The 14,559-nt window shown below is 53.9% G+C and overlaps 1 protein-coding gene across 5 annotated transcripts in view; it reads right to left on the bottom strand.

The window, feature by feature from the left end:
* GTF2IRD1 (GTF2I repeat domain containing 1) overlaps positions 1-14,559 on the bottom strand; it is a 103,412-nt gene that overhangs the window by 24,307 nt on the left and 64,546 nt on the right. For 4 of the 5 annotated variants that reach the window (XM_019754983.3, XM_019754984.3, XM_074328437.2 and 1 more), the window contains 5 exons: positions 11,606-11,655; positions 11,330-11,386; positions 9,804-9,887; positions 5,516-5,699; positions 4,956-4,984 (listed from right to left, as the gene is read on the bottom strand). In XM_019754983.3, coding sequence (XP_019610542.2) covers positions 4,956-4,984; positions 5,516-5,699; positions 9,804-9,887; positions 11,330-11,386; positions 11,606-11,655 — 404 coding nt within the window. The remainder of the gene's footprint in view (positions 1-4,955; positions 4,985-5,515; positions 5,700-9,803; positions 9,888-11,329; positions 11,387-11,605; positions 11,656-14,559) is intronic. The other variant, XM_074328434.2, reaches the window with a different exon arrangement.

Below are 14,559 nucleotides of genomic sequence, written 5' to 3'. Positions count from 1 at the left end.
TTGGTGCTGCTGAGAGCACAGAGGGCTGTGTCAGGCTTACTCAGAGCCCCTCCCACAGCAAACGTCCCGGCCGTGCTCTGTGACTTGCCTCCTGGGTGCCCAATAACCTGTGGCCCCTGGTGCACATCTGTTCCTGAGAGCCAGATGGATGCCTGGTGCTTGGAGGGCAGAGATGCCCTACTGCTGTTCCTAGCACCAACCTGTCTGGCCCCTGGTCCAGTCTCCCTACTCGAACTCATGGTACTGCAGGCAGGTGGGTAAGGTGGGGGGCACCTACACAGGCAGCAAGGAGCTACCAATGGTGTGCATCTCTCCAGCCTTACTTGCTTGGGCCCCTGGGGTTAGGCCTGGGTTATCTTGGCCCCTTGAAGCCAGGGCTGGAGCTCACTCTAGTATAAGTGGGGGCCTGGCCCCACCATCCCTCTGTAGCCCCAGGCTCCTCCTGCCTGCATGCCCATCCCCCAGGGATCCCGTGAAACCCCTGGCCCACAGCTGCTCTGACCAAGGCCTGCACTCCCCCCACTGTCCTCTCAGGCTCGGTCCAAGTCTGTCTTCCTCTCTAGCCAGGTGCCTACCACCACTCAGTACAAGCAGGACAGACTACCAGACACCAGTGGGGAAACTGAGGGCAGATGTGTATCCAGTTGGACAACACCAAAGGCCTTCTGGGCTCATCTCTTTTCACCCAGAACAAAACCAGCCCAGGAATGACCGTACCCTCACCCTGCTCTGGGCCAGCCCATTGTTCCAAGCCATATCGTGAAAGGCCCAGACTTAACAACCAATTTACCTCCAAAGCACAGTTTCCTTCTTTACCATTAACCTTCTCAGGATGGTTCTGTTAGGAAAGGCTTCAATAAATGACCTAGAAAACCTGACAGCCATCCTTACTGGGGTCCCTCCCCTCCCCAGGGAAGTCCCCCTCCTTCCAAGCCTCCCCCTCTAAGCTCTCCCACTGACCTAGCCTCCCCCAGCACTGGACAGCTCACGCTTAACCCTCTGCACAGGTGGCTGCAGAGGTGGACTTCACAGAAGCTTCGGGCCGTGGGGCGGGGGCTCAGTGGGTAGGAACAAGGGGCGTCTCTCCAATCACCTGAGTGGACAGTTGTCCGTGATGTCTTCTTTGTACCAGGGTGGACACGTGACATTCAAGACTTGATGGGCCCCCTCCCGCTTACTTCTTGGCACTGTGGAACCCTCTGGGACTTGCACATAAGCCCAGGGAACGGGGGAGCCTAAGTGGACTCACATTAAGTTTCTGCCACTATGTAAGGAGGGCTTTTGGTAGAAATCTAGTTCAATTTTAGAAGAACCGAAAAGAAAGTTTACACGTCTTGCACTTCTGAGTTTGTAGACTAAAGTCCATTCCCTATTTTTAGAAGAGATGTTAAGAAAAAGGAAAAAGTCTCAAAGTTCCACTGTGCCTGGGATAAGGCCTGCCTCCTTCTCATGACAAGCCTTACCCTCCTGTGTGCGCCAGCTCCATTCCTACTAGACACTTGCGATTTCGCTTAGGCTGTGCCCTGTGTCAGCAACACACACTGTTCTGCTCACCTCTGAGGCCCAGTTCAATGTCACCTCCTCCAAGAAGCCTTCCAGAGCCCCAGGAATAACAATAACCAACACCCCCATTGGCTAAGCTCTTCCCATAGCCGGTCCTGGGCTGAAGGCTTTACAAACATCTTACTTGAGTGTCAGGACAAAACCCCCAGGGCAGCAGGTGGAAACTGTCCTCAAGAGCTCACCCACCACTGCCCACCATTTGTCCAATTCAGATCACCTGGGGCGGCAGGTATCACTCTCTTCATCTCACAGATGAGGAAGTGTAGGCTCAAGGATGTGAAATAATGAGCCCAGTCACACGGCCAGGAAGAGGGGTGCAGGGATCTGAACCTGGGTCTCCCTGAGCACCGGCCTGTGCTTTCCCACGGCCCACAGGCTGCCTTGGACCCACAACCCCAGAGATCATCTGCCACCCCTCCACATGCCCAGGGCACCTGCTAAAGTCCTGCCTCCCCCAATGACCTGAGTGCCTGCTCCAATATCACCCCCAGACGCTGGCCTGTATCAGGTTTCAGTGATTTTCTCATGGAAGGTTTGGAACAGCCCTTTCTGGGGCAGGAACAGCACTCAATGACCTCTGGTGAACCCTCGGAGGCCCATGTGAGCCTGGACACCTTCCCAGCCCAGCGTGACAAGGGACTTGAGTAAGCGTGGAGCTGGCCTGCAAGCCAGCCTGCTTGGCCCCTCCAGGCCCGGGGTGCCAATGCCTGGAAAGGCGCTGGCAGTTCCACCCCTGAGGGCTGGGACCAGGGCCTCTTTCCCATCTCCTCTTCCAGGCAGCCTGCCATCCTCTCCCATACCACATGGGCAGAGGAAGCATTTCTCAGGGCTCTGTCTGTACACAGAGGAGCCAAAGGGAAGGTCAACGGACAGGCAGACTGGCACAGAGACAGGGACAATGGCTGAGAGTCAAGAAGCTGCTCAAACAACAAGATGGGCCGTTGAGCTCGCCTAACTGGAGGGAGAGTCCTGGTCAGTGGAAGAGGTCACCCCTAGAAGGGCGCAGGAGCTCTGGTCTGCGTGAGGGCGGCTGGCTGACCCTCTGCCCGCAGTGCTTCTCCCCAAGCCTGACACACACTGTTCAGTGGCTGCTCTGATTTATGGACTGCACGCCCGTAATCTGTGGCGTCCCTCACAGAATGCAGGGAGCCGGGCTTTGGAGCTAACAGTTCCTTTCCTTACAGGTGGGGCATCCCAGGCCAGTCACGGAAGTTCCCTCCATCCATAAAAAGGCGACAGAAAAAGGGGACAGTGCAAAGCGCTGGACGTACAGCCTGGCATACATAAGGTGTCATAAATGACTTTTCTTTTCCTGCTTTCCAAGTTCATTAAAAATGTACATGCCCTTCAAGCAGCTGTACTTCAGGACACGTGAACCCTTCCTGGAGGGGCTGGGGAGCACAGGAGGAGCCGAGGGGCGGCCGAGGGGCGGCCGAGGGGCGGCCACACTGCATTTCTACTTTCCATCGGCAGAGGGAGGCCGGGCCATGCTTCCTGCGGCTGCTTGTGGGACCGGGCCCAGCACTCACACCAACTTAGGCAGAAACCCAACTCGGGGCAGCCGTGGCTGGAAGCGGACGCGGTGGCACCAGCACTGACGTCTACCAGGCTTGGAGCCAGGCGAGTGAACCACAGGCACCGACCACAATCCTGCAGCAAGGCCGGTCCACAGAGTTGGGGCCAAGCAGCCTGTCACAGAGAGGGGAGGGACTGGTGGTACCAGGAAAGGTGTGTTCTGGTTCCCATTACGAGGAGGGAACTGTTCAAGTCCAAAGGCCTGTGATTTTCTCACGAGCATTCGAGCCTCCGTTTCCCTGCCCTGTACCTGCTGGACCCAGCTTGCTTCCCAGGGAAACACTCACTTCCACTGTGGTCACCTGAATTGGGCGGACCCCTGGTTCTGCCTCTAAGAGTACAGGCCTTAAGGCCACCTGCTAGCTGTGTGACACGAGCACACTGATGAAACGCAGAGCCTGTTTCCCACTGTGAGTAGGGTTCTTGCACCTACCTCACAGGTCTGAGGAGTAAACGCGACGCCTCCTGTGTGTTCACTGCTGTAACCCTAGTGCTTAGAGCACTGCTGGCCCCAGGAGGGCCTCGGAAATACATGTAAAATGAACCCACGCGAGGCGGGTCTGATACCCAATAATCTTTCGGTAAGTTTTCGGCTGGGGCCACCACGGCTGCATCTGGCTGCTACTTCCACCACCTTCACCTTCCTAAAACCCCATCACTTCCCCATGTCTGAGAGCTCTGGGAAAACACCTTTGGGGTGGGCCTCGGACACCTGCTGCTTACCCACCTTACTCCTCCCTCTCCAAGTCCTGCCTTCCCCTGAGGCACCATGGAGACTTCCTCTCCAGGAAACCCTCCCCAGCCAACCCCACTCTCCCTGGGGTGGGAGGGTGGGGGTCCCTGCAGCCTGACAGCAGCTGTCACATTACTTCACCCCTCAGGAAGTCTTGCTCCTTCCAGTGTGATGGCCTCATACCCCTTCCCCAGAAGCCCACCAAGCCAGGCTGGCACAGGGAGTGGACAGCTCCAGGGAGTGGGGGTGAATGTGCGTGCAGGGGGGTAACAGGTGATGTTCCCGGGCATGGAACTGGCTTCCTCTGATCTGGGAATGCCGTGATGGCTCAGCCGTTCTCAGCACATCAGCACAGCCTCCCTCCCCAAGGGCACAGGCGGGCTAGTCTTTACACCAGCAGCGGCTCCTGGGGTGGGCGTGGGGCGGGGGTGAGGTGGCAGGGCTCCTCTCGTCTCTCCTACACAGGCTCTGGGGTCACTCGTTCAATGTATGCAGCCTCCTCCCTGGAGGCCCTGGCCAGCCCGGTGTGTTCACCCAAGGGTCAGCCTCCGCTCATACTGGGTTTGGGAGGGCTAGGACACAGGCCATGGAGGAGATGGAGGGGCACAGATGCCTTGCAAGAGGGTCAGGAGAGGCATTTTACCCGCTAAGGCTGGTGGGCACCTCTTACATCTTACTGCCAAGCTCACCGGTCCCCATGCAGACCTTCCTCCCTCTGAGGTTAGAAACCCCCTGGCATCAACCTCATCTACTCACCAAGGGCAACTGGGCCCCTTCATGAAGAGGAGTGGGGAGCACTGAGCTGACGCCTTCTTCTCAAACCCTGGCTGTGTGAAGCTTACAAGTCGCCAATGCCACCTACCACCCCTCTCTCTGCCCAGGTTCCAGCTTGGCCTTCCCCCTGCCTCCTGGGGCTGGTGTCCAGGTAAGGTGGGAGGACAGAAGAGCAGGGGCCTGGCTCCTGCTTCAGGGCCTCACAACCTGTGTCCCACAGCAAGCTCGGTTCCGCCTCTGGCCCCCAGCACCATGGCCGGCTCCCACGCCAGCAGGCCCCCCACCCCCACTCCAAGCCAGCGCCTCTTACCAGGCTTTGGGATGAGTCCTTGGAAAGGTCTAGAAGAGAAACAGAGAGGCGGGTGTCAGGGGGAGGGCCTGGGAGCTCATTAGAAATTGTTTGGGGCCCACCCAGACCTACTGCATTAGAATGTGTCATTTTCACAAGCTGCCCGGTGATTCGTGTTCATGGGACACTGTGCAGGAGGGTGACCAGGATTTCCCACTGGCTGTGCTCTGGCTGGCTCTGTGACCTTGGGCTAATCACTTGTCTCGGTTCCCTCCCCTCTGAAGTAGGCCTAATACCTCTCCCAGGGGGCTAGGAGTGCAGCGATCAGGTGCTGTGAGCAGGTAGAAGGTGCCCAGGAAGGCCGCCCCTGCTATGGTGGTTGAGGTGCTGGTCTCACCTCTGTGGGGCCTTCTGCACCCCAGCTGGCCTGCAATCCTCCCCACAATCCCCAGGACGGCTGGGACAGCCCTCTTGTCCATCAGGGAGGGCAGGACCCACTGAAGGAAAGGCCAGGCATCCCTGGGTGCAAGCCCCCACCCGTCCTAGTCTTGCCTCCTCTCCTTTCCCCTTCCCCTTCGTACCTGGTGACTGTGAACTTGATCTTGTCAGCCACCGCGAGGATCCTCTCCAGGTTCTGGGAGCCAAAGGTGCAGGGCTTTCGGAATGGGATTCCTGGGGGCAGCCCCTCAATGATCACGGAGCCGGGGTTACTCTTGATCCGCTTGTAGGGGACCTGGACTGGGTACTTGATGCCCAAGGCTTCCCCTGTGGACAAGGGACAGAGAAAGTGTCATCAGGAGCCAGAGGCAGTGCTGGTGTGTGGACATGGGGGTGCATGGGGGGTGCTCTGTGCACGAGTGGGAAAGAAAAAGCTGTCGGGTAGCACTGAGGAAAGGCACAATCGGTGGGGGAGTGGGAGTTAGCGGGTATGTTGTGCAGGATACTTAGGGGGTTGGGTGTGTGAGTCTGTGCCTGGGCCGGGCGGACGTGTGGCAGGGATATGTAGCTACAGCTGCTGTGGGGAAGGCAGTGGCTAATATGAAGCCCATCTCAAGGATGGTCTCTTCTGGGCACAGCTGGCCTTTCCCACAACGCCCAACCCTCCATCAGCCCCAGGGCCCTGCCTCACCCTGTTTCAGGACCGGCCTGGCCTGACAGGACAGACTGCAATTGGGAGCAAGGAAGGCAGCCTGAAGCCAGCCCGGTGCAGCTCAGACCTCGGGGTCTGTCCCAGACCTTGGGGCCCTCTTTCCCTATCTGGGCATTTTCTCTTACTGTCACCAAGCCTCTGTGCAGGGCTGTGGCATGCCCTCGGTGACAATACTTTGTCTCACAGCTGGCCTAGGGACAGTCCTGGGGTGGAGGGTGGCCCCTGCTGCCCCATTCTGAGCCAAGGGCTGCCACCTGCTGTCAGGGGCCACCTCTGAGGCACTGCTCGGCTGGTCCTCTCATAGTTCCTGCTGACAGGGCCCAGGACACAGGTGCAGACACTGCAGCCTGGATGCTGTGAGGCTGACAAAAGTCCACGGCTTTCCCAGACTTATACGAGATCCACTATAGGAGCCCCTCTAGGACAGAGCTGAGCTCACTGTGATCCGAGGGGCTGGTTGAGACCATCATCCCCAGTGTCATAGGATTCCCCTTTATGAAGACACTGTAGGAATCTTCATATGTCTTGCACTAGGAGGAACAACTGAACTTTCTCGTGCAATAAACTAATTGTTATCTCACGGCCACTCACTAGGAATGGTAAAACTTGCCTCATTTCCCTTTTTGCTCTGACTCCTAGGAAACTCAGAGCCCAACGTGTGCCCTGTATCTAGCAAGTACAGAATTTCTGAGTCTTCATGTCACTCCTGGCTTCGTGCCATTGCTTCAGCCTGTTTGGTTTTATTTAATTGAGATATAATTCATATAATACCATAAAATTTACCATTTTAAAGTGTATAATCCAGTGGTTTTTAGTACACTCACAAGGTTGTGAAATTATCATTACCATCTAATTCTAGAACAGTTTCACCGCTCCAAAAAGAAACCCTGTTCCCATTAGCTTTCCCCCTCCCCCTGCCTTGGCCACCACTAATCTATTTTCTGTCTCTCTAGATTTCCAGGCTGTTTTTCATTCTTTATCTTGACTTTGTTGCTGACTAGTTTATATGTTAATGCAAAAAAAAATCAGACAAGCAGGAATATGTGTACCCATGATTCACGGATTCACGAATGGGAACACTGTCATCTCTACTTCTCCTCTTGCCGCCAAAATGGCTGTTGCTACAATGACCAGTACCCGCCACGTTGCAAACCCTGTAGACACTTGCACTCTTTGGCAAAATCCAAAACAGATGACCACTCTCCCCTCCTCGGTGTCCATAACCCCACACTTTCCTGGTTTCCCCTCTTTCTGGCCACCCCTCCCCCTCCTGGACCTGACCTCTAAACACAGGTGCCCTGGCCTTTGGTCTGGGTCTCTAGCTGCCCCCTCTGCACCCCCAGGAGTGCCTCCTCTATTCCCCATGACCTAATTTTTTAGTCTAATCCAGACACCCTTTCTGAACAGCAGACTGTGTGTATCTCTGCTTGCCTGTGGGTCATCTCCACTCACTTCTCAAACTCTACAAGTCGCAGATGGAACCCATCACCTCCCCCCTCTAACTTCCCCATCGGTGAGGGTGGTGCCCCTTCTCCCTGGCTGACAGTTCGGGTGTCCACCTGTCCTTGATACACCATGTGCTCTACCCTCCCCCTCTGTCATGGTGACAGGTCCGGGTAACCTAATGAGCATGTGGCCTTTCCCTACTACAGGGAATTGTTAAGGAATGGACATATGACTCAATGGGGACCAATGAGAAACAAGGGGAGAGCTCAGGGAATTCTGGGAAAGAAATAACCCAGCTTCCTTGAGAAAACCTATAGGAGAGCCAGCCCTCACCCTCCTTCCAGTGTGCCGGTGGGATGTCTGGACCTGCCGCAGCCTTTCTGCGAACAAGCAGGAAGCAAGGCTGAGATGATGCTGACACTGGAAAGACACCAAGGACATTCCTAGGCTGCTGGATCCAGCTGATTCTGAAGTCCACCGTGCTGGACTTCCCTTGCTATGAGCTATGGCTGATTATACTGTCCAAAGAGAGCTACCCCAATCTTCCATCTCACATACTCTTACAGTGTAACATCGACACTCCTCCATAGAGAACTGGAGGTGGGACTTTGTAACTGCCTTGACCAAGAGCACAACAAGGGTGACACGGCATGACCTCTGAAGCCGCACAGCTTCCACCTGGCTCTCTCTCTCAGAACACATGCCTCAGGAGCCCTGAATGACTAGCAGGAAATCCAGCTACCCTGGAGTCACTATGCGGGAAAGCCCACATGGAAGGATCACAGAGAAATCAAGAGAGATGCCTGAGGGGCCCAGCTGTTTCCCCAGCCCAGGGCTCAGACATGTGAGTCAGGAAGCAGATGATTCCAGCCTCAGCCATCCAGACTGCAACCTCGGGAGACAACCTGAGTGAGAGCCACCCAGCTGAGCTGCTCCCAAATTCCTGACTCACTGATACCAAGAGAGATAATAAATGGTCATTGTTATTCAGGCCAGTATGTTTTGGGGTGATCTGTTCTGTAGTCATAGTAACTGAATCATAACCCAATTAACCCCCTTTATTGTTGAAGCCAGTTTGAGTTTTTGTTACTTGAGACCAAAAAAACTAAAATCTTAACTGATTCTAGCTTGTTTTCTGCAAGCCAGGACTCAACTGGAGGCCTCTATTTTCCTCCCCCATCTCTGCCAATTCAGCACCAGTGATTCTCCCCCTGAGCACATCTCAACTCCATCCACTCTCTTCCAGCCAGCACTGAAGCCAAGGCCCTGCCCGAGATCATTACTCTGGCCTGAACTACCGCTCCAACCTCTGAGCTGGTCTCCCAGCGTGCACCCTCGCCCTCCTGTACCCATTCCCTTTCCTCACAGCAGCCAGGAAGATACTTCAAAAGTGCAAAGTGGCTCTAGTCACTTTAGCCCTCCCAACCAAATGCAAAACTGATACGAAGCTGATCCCATGGATGACCAGCTCTGTTTCCTGGCCAGCTCCATGGGGGGGCCTCCTTCCCCCACCTCATCCCCATGCTTCAGCTTTCTCCCCTTCTTAGGACAAGCCTCAGGGCCTTTGCACATGCCATTACCTCAGCTGGAATGTCCTTCTTTCACATTCTGTGTGATTAATTCCTTACCTATCCTTCAGTTCTTTCTTCAAAGAGGCCTTCCCTGGCCCCCAATTTAAGGTAAGCACACAAGTTATTCTCTCTTGAGCAGCCTGCTCTTTTCCTGCACGATCGTAGAACAATTCTTCATTGTTTACCATGTTTCCCCGAAAATAAGACCTAGTCGGACCATCAGCTCTAATGCATCTTTTGGAGCAAAAATTAATATAAGACCAGGTCTTATTTTATTATAAGACCGGGTCTTACATAAGACCGGGCGTTATATATATAATACAATATACAACACAATATGTATTATATTATAATATATAATATAATATAAATATAATATAATAGTGGGTCTTAATGTTTGCTCCAAAAGACGCATTAGAGCTGATGGTCTGGCTAGGTCTTATTTTCGGGGAAACACGGTATTAGATTCTGTGGATAGTTGATAAACGTCTGTCTCATCTCACTGATCTATGGGACCCATGAGAGCAGAGACTGTGTGTTTTCTTCATTACTATATCTCCAGTGCCTGGCACATAGTAAGTGCTCCGGAAATATTTATAAGCGATGACTGGTTTTCCCAGCAGTGACCAGGGTTGGACCTGGGAAGCTCCTGCCTCTCTTCCCACCCGCCAGCTTCCCTGCCACCAGGTGCCCAGGGCTCACCGTATTTCTTATTGAACAGATCCTGGACTTGTTCCCTCAGCGTGTTGGCAATGTCAATCCGGGAGAGTCTGGTGTCATAATTCTCTGCAAAGTGAAAAACAATTATGGAATGGGCTGTTAAATTAAAAGGCACTTGGTGACTTTTAAGGAATATGATTTTCTAATTATGGGGAACTCCTCTCTGGCAATTATCAGATCCTTGGAGTGGGCCCCTCAGAGTCCTTCAGAGCTAACATCTTGACAGAGATGTGTGTTTTTCCGGAAGGACACACACTGTTGAAACCACAGCAACGAGTTTGAAATTAAGTGAATTGTTGACATTTGAAAACCACCACAGCAATAAATAAGCCCTGGAGGTGACAGACACCAGGAAGAGGAGCGGTGCCTACGCCATGGTGGGCTCGGAGCAGGGGCCCATGAACTCAGGTGACCGGGCAGCCCCCGGAGAGGCAGGGAGCCAGGCTAGCAGCTCCCAACGGTCACTCACCCAGAGGGGGTTTGTTAAGGAGCCCGTGTGCCAGCACGGGCCCTGTCATTGGGGAGATTACAGCCTGGTATTGTCCTGTGAGGAGAGAGAGGTGAGGGGGGAGAAGGAAGTGGATGTCAGGGTAGTTTGGGTGGGGAGAGGGGTGAAGACCCCAGTTTGCTAAAAGGACTGGGTATAAGGAGCCAGGGGCTGAGGTGAGAGACTCAACTCTCCTTATCACGAAAAGTTCCAGCCGCCTGGGAAGGAGTGAGAGACTGGGCATTGAGTAGCCTTGGGTCCTATCTCGAGGCTCCTCCACCTCCAGGCCGGCCCTTCCTGCCACTGGCTCGCTGACTCATTCTCTCCTCAGAGCCACCGTGACCACCCAGGGCCCACCTGGGAAACCCCCACCCTTGGGACTCGCTCACAGCCACACCCAGAACTATCCCAACAGGCAGACAGACGGCTGTTCTCTGCCCCCTCCCAATACAGGGAGGGGGCAGAGAAGAACCAAAAGGCTGAGAAGTGATACTGCACCCCCATTGACGGGAGGAACAGAGCCCCCCTGAGTCTGGTCCCTTCTTGCTTCTGCTTCTCTTGTACGGTGTGCACTTCACACCTTCAGTCAAGCTTTACCCCCTTTTCTACACCTCTTCCTCCACACTCACTTCTTCCCATCCCTTCTTGGCCTAGCCACAGTTCCCCTCCTCTGGAGAGCCCTCTTTGCGCTTGGGGACATCCGCCTCCTCTGATTTCAAAGCTGTAAGAGCAAGGCTGACTGTCTAATATACAGTGGGCAGGTCAGCTGACTCCCCAGATGGATACCGGGCAGCTCCTGACCCTGCACCCCACCGTCCCTCCCATTGCTCAGTGCCCCTGTGGAGCCTCTCACTCAAGAGCTGGCAGGCTACAGCCCGCTCCTGGCTGCCAGCCCACCTCATCCAGCCCCCCAAGTCCTGAGGTAGTGGCCAGCTCCACCCCCAGCCTGGTCCTCCAAACCCAAGCCAGGTCAAGGTCACGGTGCTGGAACAGATGACCCCATCCTGAGCTGCAACCTTACCTTGAAAGCCCTGTCTCTTCAGGCTCTCGTCCACAAAAGGGTCCCCGGAATCCCTCTCTGGGGGCGGGGGAGAGAAGCCAGGGTGAGCAGGCAGCTAGCTCCTGAGACCCAGGGACAAAGGTGGTAACTGGTAGGGGTAAACCCAATGGGGAGGGCAGTGGGGGAATGCCAGGGGAGGATGGGATCAGAACAGAGGAAGCAGGAGGGGTGGTGGCAGAGCCTGGGACCCCGCCCACGCTCAGCCCACACCTCGGCCCATGACCCAGTGCAGGGTACCTTGGCTGTCCGTGATGGGTTCTTTGATTCCCTCGGTGAGCAGCTCGGGCCTGAAAAACACCACAAGTAGGGCTATCACCAAGGTCCCTCCAGGCTTCCCCCGTACTGCCCAGCCCTCCCCTCTGGGCCTCAGTCTACACATCTATGCAATGGGCCCTCCTGGCTCCGGACAGTCCAGGTCTGGTTCCCTCCCCCGCTCCTCCCCCCCGTGTCCTGCTGACCTACGTGTGAGATCTGGGGGGCTGCGCTGGGCTGAGGACTCATTTGCGAGTGAGACCAGCCTAGTACTGGCCCAGTAGGGCTGACACCATCACTCTCAGTTCCAGTGAATGACTGTCACTATCCAGGGTCAGAGGTAACCCATCCAATGTCCTTGAGGAAGGTACTGTTTTCATCATCCCATTCTCAGGATGAGGAGACTGAGGCATTGGCAAGGTGAGTACCATGTCCAAGACCACATAGCTCGAGGGGCAGAGCTCCAGGGGCCTCTCTCCTTGTCACCAGCTGAGGGATAACGTCTCCCCACCCTGGGCCTCTGTTTCCTCATACGAAATGGGATAACCCTGGCCTTGGCTCAGACAGAGGAGCGGGCCTTACAAATCCAAGCCTGAGGAGGCAACACAAGATTGCGGAAGGCACTTTGGCCTGGGAGTCGCGAGCCTAGCTCAGCTCCTGACGCTTGAAGGTGACTGCAGTACGTCATTCCACTTTCTGGGCTCAATTTCCCCATTAGGAGGAGAGGTAGTGGTGGGGGGACGGAAAGCAGTCTGAAGCTTTTTTCAGCTCCTGAGACTGTGGTCCAAGGCAGGATTATTCCTCCTTTTTTCCTGGCCCGGGGAGCCCAGCTCTGTGCCAGGCACCGAGCTGATGCCCAGAGGCCTGCTGTCAGGACAGGCACCAAATCCTCATTCACTGGCCACCTGCCCTGGGGGCGGGGTGCCCTGAGAGTGTGGCCTGTGGCTTCACTCCCAGGCAGGGTCTCTGTGCTGCCGCTTGGACCCCACCTGTGACAGAGAGCTCACCTCTGCGGGAAGCTTCTACAGACCAATCCTCACACTAAACCCTGCTCCAGCATCCCTTCCCTTCGGGAGGTTTGAAGGAGTGGTTCTGCTCACTGTCTCACTCCACCATGCCAGGGCAGCTCTCTGGCCAGCTTGACTGCCCAGTGCCCTCAGGCTGCCACAGACCCCAGACCTCCACCCACCCAGACAGGCCTACTCTAGCTGGGTAGGGTTGCGCGGAAAATGGGGCATTCAGAATCAGTGCTGTACAACAGTTTGTCTGGTCTTTGTCTCTGGTTTCTGGAAGAGAACCTCTAAATCTTTGGAATTTCTAGAGTGACAGGAGTGTCTTTGTTACTCATGGTGGGCTCCCTGGATCACATCTACATTTATGCTAACGAGATGACTCAGGATTCAGGAAGTGCAAGCACCTGAGGAGAGGTCTGGAGTTCTGAGCCATCTGACATCAGCCCAACCTCCTGACTTCTAGGGAGGGGAGGGGCTGGAGACTGAGTTCAATCATGTGACCAATAATCCACCGATCTTATGTAATGAGTCCCAGTGAAATCTGTGGGCACTGAAGCTCCGTGGCGCTGCCTGGTTGGTGAACACACCCATGTGCTGGGAGGGTGATGTCTCCGGATTTCATGGTAGAGGGCATGGAAGCTATGTGGGTGCCCTCTCAGACCTCATCCATTGTGTCTCTTCAATTGGCTGGTCTTGATTTTTATCCTTTATATACAACTGTAATTGTAATAGAGCCTACCCTGAGTTCTAAGAGTTGTCCTAGCTAATTATTGAACCTGGGGGAGTCATGGGAAGTCCTGAATTTGAATCCAGTTACTCAGAAGTGTAGGTGGCATAGGGACCCTTGAACTTGGGGCTGGTGTCTGAAGCGGGGGCAGTCTTGCTGGGCCTGTGCCAGCAAGGCCCCAGCTGTGGGATCTGCTAACGTTGGGTGGCAGCGTCAGAACTGCTCGGTAGTACTACAATCAGACAGAACCTTCTACTACTACTGCCCTGGGCCCCAGGCTTCCACCCATGAAAATCTGCCCATGGTTTTAAATTTCCTAAGGGTTTTATAATTTTGGAGAATTTGATGAAAGCAAGAGACCCTCTCTCCAGAAGAATGCACAAAAGAATATGAAAATTTTGCATACAAGTTCAAGGATCTGGGTTAAGAATGTTTTCTGACCAAAGATTAGAAAGTTTAATTTGATTTTGTGCCAACTCTCATTGATTGGTAGTGGTTGTCTGGGGTATTGTTTAGAAGGATGTGGAGGTCGGGTTCAGGTGGAGTGTCAATTAGTAACGTCTCCTGCAGATGATAATTTCTTATATATATTTTTATGGGCTGAATGGTGCCCTCTCCCCAACTTCATATATTGAAGCTGTAACCCCCAGTACCTCAGAATGTGATGACTATATTTGAAGATAGGGTGTTTAAGGAGGTGATTAAATTTAAATGAGGATGTTAAGATGGGCCCTAATCCGTCTGACTGGCATCCTTGTAAGAGGAGATTAGGTAATGCAGAGAGAGATATCAGGGATGTATGCACGAGAAAAAACCATTAGAAGACACTGCGAGGAAGTGGCCGTCTGCAAACCACAGAGAGAGGGCTCAGGAGAAGCTAAACCTGCCAACACCTTAATCTTGAACTTCTAGCTTCCAGAATTGTAAGAAATAAATTTCTTTTGTTTAAGCTACCCAATCTGTAATATTTTGTTATGGCAGCCCCAGCACACTACACACACACACACACACACACACACACACACACTATATATATATATATATATCTTATATACACACACATATGCTTTAGAGATGTAATTCACATACCATAACATTCACTTTTAAAGTATACCAATCAGTGGTTTTTAGTATATTCACGAAGTTATTTAAGCAGCTATACTTCTAATTCTAGAACATTCACATCACCCCCAAAATTT

Source organism: Rhinolophus sinicus, chromosome 3 (assembly GCF_057876585.1).
Source record: "Rhinolophus sinicus isolate RSI-liver-muscle chromosome 3, RSI-T2T, whole genome shotgun sequence".
Lineage (NCBI taxonomy): Eukaryota > Metazoa > Chordata > Mammalia > Chiroptera > Rhinolophidae > Rhinolophus > Rhinolophus sinicus.
Note: the sequence above shows the minus strand (reverse complement) of the source record. Positions and strands in the feature narration are given on the sequence as shown.